We start from the raw sequence: 8,424 nt of genomic DNA, 5'->3' as shown, positions 1-8,424 counted from the left end.
AAGTATCTAGAAACGAGAATGTTTTATAAATACAAAAATCAGGGAAACAACAAGTCAGTTTCAATTCGTTCCTCATTGAAAAGTTTCTTAAATATCCAGCTCAGTGTTATTTATTGCGCATGTTCGGTTTCTTTATCGATTAACCTTGCAACTGCAAAAATTTATTTGTCTATTTCTCGTAGTACCGTTAGCGAATAAATTACTGTTGAGAGTGAATATTATTATTTGTTAACCTAGGCTAACAAATGTGTAGAACCGATAGTAGCTTATAGTAAACGTTAAGGAAGAAATGAACTAATTTGTTATCGTTACTTGGAGAGGACTTCAGATTATTTTCATCAAAAATTTTTAAAAGAAACCACCCAACGAAAGAACAAATTACAATACTGTATCCCATTATTACATAACGTTCACCGATAGGCCTAACTTCAAAAATTAGTTACGTCTAACATAAATACGTACCTATTGACAGGAAAAGTTAGATACGAGTATTCTGTGATGCGATATATTCTAATACATGCCACAAAAGTTAAATTAGGTTTTATTTTTTACTTGCTTATTAAATACCTCATCAGTAGTGTATATTTTATAAACAAACTACGCCATCCTTGTTATCTTCGAATTAACCAGCAGTTCTATTACTAATTTTTATTTAATTTTCAGTGTGATATGCCGAAAGATGGAGCTGTAAATAATCCAGCACTCATGGACGAGTTTTGTCAAGACAACGGTTTTATTGGATGGTATTTAACATCCGCTAAGGATAACATCAACATTGAAGACGCAGCAAATTGTCTTGTCACAAAGGTACGTTGTAAGCCTTCTTTAAACTCCATTTTAGATATTTCGATTGTTTTGCAACCATTAAAAATGTGCAATTATCGCACAGTAAAGAAAAACAATTTGAAGTTTCAAGTGGTCTACCATTTTATAACCCTTTAATGAGTGCAGTACGTCTTCACCCCACAGTTAGTTATTTTTCGGTTGGGTCTTACAGTACTTATACAAAGTGTATTTTAAAAAATACACAATGATGTTTAAGTAAGTATTTTATTTAAATACTTTTAAGCGTGTTTTTATGCGAAAAATATTTCAAAGTAACTTTATTTTGCAAATAATGATTCGACGCCTAGTTCTTGCCGCTGTGTTCTTAGTACAAATCTATAAATACGTTATTTGCATTCTGCACATCGTGAGAATTCGAACCACGGATTCTAGCGTTGCAAGTCCTTTAAACGTATCGCTGATCAACCAACTACTGGTTATTAGGATTACGGTAATACTAGCCATACCAGGTTACCATCGAGATTCGATAATACAAACTTTAAAAATACATTATTGCAGTAAGAACGTAAACACGATTGTCAAAGAAATTAGTATTTCACTAGTACAGTGGACTGGTAGCATGGTGACATCGCTATATTTAGGGAATGTATTAACATTGTCCTACAAAATCTAGAATGCTCAAGAAATTTTCCGAAATATCTAGAAACGAGGTTCCTTTATGAATACGATAATAAATATTTATAGTCATTATCCCTAAATGTAAAGATTAAAACAAAACAAAGAATAGTCAAACCTAGATATTTAAAATATACGGGTATGACGTTAACTATGTACTAAGGTGGGGAATAATACATAACGGTAGTAGGAACTTTGCACTACTTCTAGGAGTGACCATTTTATTTGTTTGTAGAATTAGTGACCATTTTATTTTTTTGTAAAATTGAAATTTGAGATAGAGCATGATTAGAACTCATGTCACTAATTCTAAGATAAACATTTAAGCTACCTAAACTATAAGTGGGTATGCATCGAGTTTGGTTTCCGTTTTTATCAGTATCTACTTATGGATAAGAAATCATTGTTTTTACATTAGTCCCCGCAAGGGGAGGGAGTGTGCTGCGATCTGGCCCATGTATGTGCATTTGTTTTCGCGCGTGTATCTCGAAAACTAAAGAAATCAATATACACGAAAATTTTATTCAAGACGAGTTCCAGAAATGTGGCCTTTAGGTGTGGAACATATTTTTTTATCTTCATCTCTGGAGGGGACATTGCAATTTGATACGTGCATTTGTGTTTCTTCACTCGTATCGTATCTCACACAAGATACGGACCGTTGGTCGTTTTGGATCTGAAAAGGATTTCCCGAGTTTTCGAAGGAGAAATGTTACGTTATCCGATATAAACGTATGCAGTCTCGAAAAGGCGCGGTAGGACGAGGGTACGGAATTTCTTCAGTTGTTGTTATCTTTTGATACGAGTAAAACCTGCGATCACTGATTATGGCAAACGGTGACTTTTGCAACATTTGTAAGAACGTGCGTGGGAAAGGAGCGGCCATGAGGTTTGCGTTATTTTATCACTTTTACGACCTGTAAGAGCTTCAACTTCGACAGTATCAAGAATTATACCTGAACAACTTTTATTATTGGATACAATAGCTGTTTAAAGATATCAGAAAGGATAGAATGCGGTTTAAAGGTCGTCCTCAAGGTTACCCAGTTATTTCGGCGTTTGTGGGTGACGACATTTGTCCAAGTGGCCTAACAAATGTTAACAACAATGGTGTGATCGTCCACTTCACATTATTTTAACGCCACATGTACTAAACATCTGTTAATAGTTATTTCTGCAGTGCATATTGAAGAAAATAGAAAGCGAAACGCTGAATATATAATTGAATTAAAACATTCTGGTGTTATGTTTATTTCTAGTATCCGTTAGTAGTTAACGTTCGTAGTTATCCGTTAGTAGTTCGAAAATAATTTGAACAAGCACTATTAATAATAGCACATTATTGTGTTTCTCTAATATGCTAATGTATAATTTTCAACTTATGAATATTACACAAACATTTTGGTGTTATAATGTTTATTTCTAGTATCTGTTAAACGTTACTGAATTTCGAAAATAATTTTAACAAGCGCTGTTATTAATAATAACACATTTTTGTGTTTCTCTAACATATTAGTGTATTGTTATTTTTAACTTCTGAACATTACGCACAAAACTATGATTTTTGGACATAACATAGATACCGTAGAATAATCGAAAGTTGATTTATGAGCACGTGGTTTTTAAGATAAAAACATTGTCTTCTAACACTTAAAGTTCAATATCCGATGTCGCTCATCTAGAGTAAAGATCAGATTAATATTATGTTTCAAATATTTTATTTTACTGGATAAAAATGAATTTTCTTCCACTCGAAGTCTTTAGTTCAATCTTTTTTGCAACTTCCTATAAATTACATTTTAAGACCGACGTACATTAGGCCTAGAGTAATAGTAATACTAATATATTATACATATTTGATACATGACAGTTTAATTACAGCCAATTATGGTTTATTACTGCATTTGCTCTGGTATTTGCCTTTTCGTATATCGTAGAAGTACAAAGAATTGATAGAAGGTTTATTAGTTAATCAAGTGGTATAGCTAACATTTCTCAGGCCTAATGGCGTTAACAGTGATAACTGAATAACAGCAGACGGAATCGCTGACAGATTTGTATAAACCTACAACAAAACATTTCAATATGCTCCTTATTCAAGATTGCCAAATTCGTAATTAAAACCAAAATAAAATGTACATTATTGAATATGGTAGTAATAAGTGATTAAATCAAACTTAATATAACTTAATGATTGTATTAAAGCTTTAAAAACAATAATTAGAATAAAAAAGTAAAAATAATTTTTAATAACAATTTACACATTACAAAGAAGTTACAAACTTTAAAATTACATAATAAAATTATATTAAATCATCGTTTAAGTTTACTTAATATTATCAGTATATTTAACCGTTTTAGGCCTGAACTCTCAAAATACTGGTGAAAATTACTATAAAAGTAATTTTAATCCATTAAATTATCCATAAGCATTAAATATGCACTTATTTCTAATACTTTAGATTGTTTCTTTCTGTTGAATTGTATGCAAAACCTTTTCAGGTGTTATCTGTTGGCACGTTTAGTAATAGACTCGAGAGCTAGTGAATACCATCCACTGCTAACTCGTGTAATAGCAGGATACTATAAACCGGGTTACAATACTCGTGGTGGGAAGAACCCAGGTAGCCCATTGTTAGTTTTGTGCTTAACTACAAATACGCAACCCCTTGTAATAGCAAAATGGGACTTTACCCTCTTATAACACTTCCATGCTCCAGAAGTGAGTAATAGAAGCCTCCAAATTGGAATACAAACGTCTCCTCGTCATTAGGAATGTCCTTTGTTACTTCTGTACATAACTTTAAGTGCAAGTTTTTAGCCAGTCCATTGGCTTGTCACTTATGAGCAGACATACACAGATTTGTCAATTAACTGTACAAGTTTTTGACTGACGGTAGCTAGTGTCTGTTGTATCCATGTAATGTGAACCATATTGGTTCTGTACGAGATTAAACTTGACAAGATGTAATGTGAACCATATTGGTTCTGTACGAGATTAAACTTGACAAGATGTAATGTGAACCATATTGGTTCTGTACGAGATTAAACTTGACAAGATGTAATGTGAACCATATTGGTTCTGTACGAGATTAAACTTGACAAGATGTAATGTGAACCATATTGGTTCTGTACGAGATTAAACTTGACAAGATGTAATGTGAACCATATTGGTTCTGTACGAGATTAAACTTGACAAGATGTAATGTGAACCATATTGGTTCTGTACGAGATTAAACTTGACAAGATGTAATGTGAACCATATTGGTTCTGTACGAGATTAAACTTGACAAGATGTAATGTGAACCATATTGGTTCTGTACGAGATTAAACTTGACAAGATGTAATGTGAACCATATTGGTTCTGTACGAGATTAAACTTGACAAGATGTAATGTGAACCATATTGGTTCTGTACGAGATTAAACTTGACAAGATGTAATGTGAACCATATTGGTTCTGTACGAGATTAAACTTGACAAGATGTAATGTGAACCATATTGGTTCTGTACGAGATTAAACTTGACAAGATGTAATGTGAACCATATTGGTTCTGTACGAGATTAAACTTGACAAGATGTAATGTGAACCATATTGGTTCTGTGCGAGATTAAACTTGACAAGATGTAATGTGAACCATATTGGTTCTGTGCGAGATTAAACCTGACAAGATGTAATGTGAACCATATTCGTTCTGTGCGAGATTAAACCTGACAAGATGTAATGTGAACCATATTGGTTCTGTGCGAGATTAAACTTGACAAGATGTAATGTGAACCATATTGGTTCTGTATGAGATTAAACTTGACAAGATGTAATGTGAACCATATTAGTTCTGTATGAGATTAAACTTGACAAGTTAATGAATTGTAGTGAAGTTAAACCAGAGAATTCTTTTCCGTTTTTCACTTTCAGGGTCCCCAGTGACACAGCAGTATGTCTGCAGACTCGCACTGCAAGACACCAGGTTTCGATACCCGTGGTGGGCAGAGCACAGATAGTCCATTGTGTTGCTTTGTGCTTCACTCCAAACAAAATCCACTCACTCTTATTTTTTTTTTGTAAAGTGATATTTTTTTTTTTACAACGTAATATACTTTTCATAATTTTTGTAAGTGGACTTTTGCAATAAGTATCCTTCGTTTCTACACACGTCGGAAATATAACTTTTGTATTTCTTTTGTAGATTCTTAAAAAGCAGAAGTCTTTAGTTATCGAAGAATCTCAAACCAACAACATACTTCTGGGTAACCATTCCCATCAGTTTCCTAAAGAGCGGAAGTGTTGCTAACGTGCGGAAGAGGGCAGCGTGTGTAAGGAAGTGTGAGTCTATAGAACAGATACGAGGTGTTGCGTGAATGTAACACAGTTGTTATATACACGTGCTTGGTGTAACATGAACCAGACAGTGGTGTGGCGGATAAAAAGTCAAGTGTACGATTTAAAGAATAAATATTAGAGTATAATATTACAACAGGCCAGTAGAGGGCTGCAAGTAAACTAATTAAAGAGAGAAAAACATCACAATAAAAACATTATATACCATAAAGAATACCGTAAGAGCTATTTTAAAAAGATATAGTGAAAGCTCTACATACATCAGATAGATAGTGAAGTCAGTTTGTAACAGTATGAAGGCTGAACAGCTCTAAATCAAATAGAAGATACGTGTAGCAAGATTAATAATTCGACAGAAAAATCTGTAATACATCAGGTATTCAGTGAAGTCCAAGCGGTGTCCAACAATTTTTTTTGTAATCGCCAAAATTATGGAGAAAGTGTTAACATTTTTGTTACACGACAAAAAATATTGTTTTATTGGTATAGAGGGATTGAAAATACACAATCCTTCCAATTATTTATTAATAGAATTAATTACGTTAAAAATATAGGTGGTAGAAGTAAAGCACCAGTTCTGATCAATAGAAGTTTCACCCCACAAGGTGGGTGGGTGATGATGTTGGATGCCCTGGCTTCAAAATATGAAAACATTAATGAGATATGTTGGAAATAAGAACACAAAGTAACTTGTAACAGTAGAATTATAAAGATGTGTAACGGTTCCACTATTTACACAGAAGCCATATGTAAATTTTTGTTTTCCAGTACGATATTGTGCTAATTAATTCAATGAAGAACAAAAACACTCAAAGCTAACAGCAGCGTTCAAAGTTATTACGATTCATAAAAAGTGAAAAAATGCACCGTTGGAAATGTTTTATTTTTAAATAAAAAAGGACTGGTTTTATACACAATAGCTTTCAAGTGTAGCTGTTTAACTTTATACGTACCGACAGGTGTACAAAATGTTTACAATAAACTTTGCATTAATTGTAAATCTCCCCACATTTCACTCTTAATGTGCTACAGTAAATCTTAAATTGTTTCAAATTAAGTTTGTCTCTTCTAAGTCACTGCCAAAGAGGCCTTTCACGTAATACTAGAATACCTTCAATTAGACGAATAGAAAATAGTTTTAGTTTTTATAGTTTTTAAGATTTGTAAAGTTACTTCTGTTTCAATCATTTTTAAGGTTACTTTATTAGAAGTGCTCAGTTTCATTATAATGTAAATTCACCTATTTTCCAATAGTTCAAATTGATAGGCCCATGTTTTCTCGGAGTAATAAGAATTGGATTTCTGATTTCTATCAAGTTTTTACACCATTTTTACATATTACCATTTTCTTGTAAATAAGATGGAGGCCATCTGTTGAGTTTGTAGTGATTACAAGATCATTTGACAAGTAGTTGGGTATTAAATATTCCAGACTAGTTTTTCTAACAGACTATGAAATGTTAAAAGAACTTTCTGATGTATTTTCATTGTTCAGTAAGGTTATTTTTACATGTAAAATGCTTTGCATGAATTAACAATAAAATGGTAAAGAAAACATCGGTATTCCCATCTAACATTTGACAGTCAAAGTACTGTTTCACTGTTACCATTTAACCCTAACATAATAAACATGAACAATAATTACAAGCGTAATTATACTATGATGTTTAATACTGTATATCTTTACAAAATTTTGCAATTACTAATAAACGTTACAAGGCTTTTGAAAGCAAAATATATTTATAACGTTGTAAGGTGTGGTAAGTAATTTATTTTTTAATGTTTATCTAACAGAGTAATTTTGATATTAAAACTTTTTATGCATCATATTAAGTTTAATATGTGAAATTTTATAACCTCAAACAACTGTTTTACAAAAACAATAAAAAATAATTTATCTTTTATTTCTACTACAATATCTCTGTATGGGGGTGGGTTGGTTTGACCGACCTCGTAAACACCATAAAAGTTAGAGAATAAATATAAATTATGCCTTTTCATTCTAGGTCGGTTGGTTTGGTGTTTTATGGTGCAAAGCAATTGGGCTATCTGCAAACATTCAGTAAAAAATTAAAATTATTAAAATTCATGAAAAGAAATTAAGGTAAAACAAAAAAATTAATTTTTGAATTAAAAACAAATAACATTAAATACAATTTTTATATTTAGTTTACAGCAATAAGAGAAAAACTACAGAAATACAAGTTGTAAAGGATTTTGTTGCATAATTGTAATTGTCATAACTCACCAGGATGACTAACGGGTAAGTTCAAAAATCAGCGTTAAGTCACCTGACGTTGGCCTTTCCCGACCTGGATTTGAGTTATCTGACGTCATGGCCATTTTCAGAAAGTTTTGTTTGTTTGTTTTTCTTATAGTAAAGCCACCTGTGGTTATCTGCTGAACCCACCGAGGGGAATCGAACCCTTGATTTTAACATTGTAAATCAATAGACATACCTCTGTACTAGCGGGGGGCTTTTCAGAAAGTAAAGTAATACAAATTTTAATTATTGTAACTCACCAGGATGACTAACAGGTAAAATCAGCATTAGACACCTGAAATTGGCTTTTCCAGTCCTGGTTTTGAGTTATTTGATGTTACAGCCATTTTCTAATTTCAAATC

The 8,424-nt window shown here is 32.4% G+C and overlaps 1 protein-coding gene and 1 long non-coding RNA gene across 7 annotated transcripts in view; one reads left to right on the top strand and one right to left on the bottom strand.

The window, feature by feature from the left end:
* The window catches only part of LOC143246678 (uncharacterized), a 91,681-nt gene that overhangs the window by 63,886 nt on the left and 19,371 nt on the right, over window positions 1-8,424 (bottom strand). The window lies entirely within an intron of this gene.
* LOC143246677 (ras-related protein Rab-32-like) lies at window positions 644-7,353 on the top strand. Its single transcript, XM_076493754.1, has 2 exons — window positions 644-807; window positions 5,647-7,353. Exons 1-2 carry the CDS (start codon window positions 670-672, stop codon window positions 5,749-5,751), a joined length of 243 nt encoding a protein of 80 aa, XP_076349869.1. The 5' UTR covers window positions 644-669; the 3' UTR covers window positions 5,752-7,353.

This window comes from Tachypleus tridentatus, chromosome 3 (assembly GCF_004210375.1).
Source record: "Tachypleus tridentatus isolate NWPU-2018 chromosome 3, ASM421037v1, whole genome shotgun sequence".
In the NCBI taxonomy this organism is placed as follows: domain Eukaryota; kingdom Metazoa; phylum Arthropoda; class Merostomata; order Xiphosura; family Limulidae; genus Tachypleus; species Tachypleus tridentatus.
Note: the sequence above shows the minus strand (reverse complement) of the source record. Positions and strands in the feature narration are given on the sequence as shown.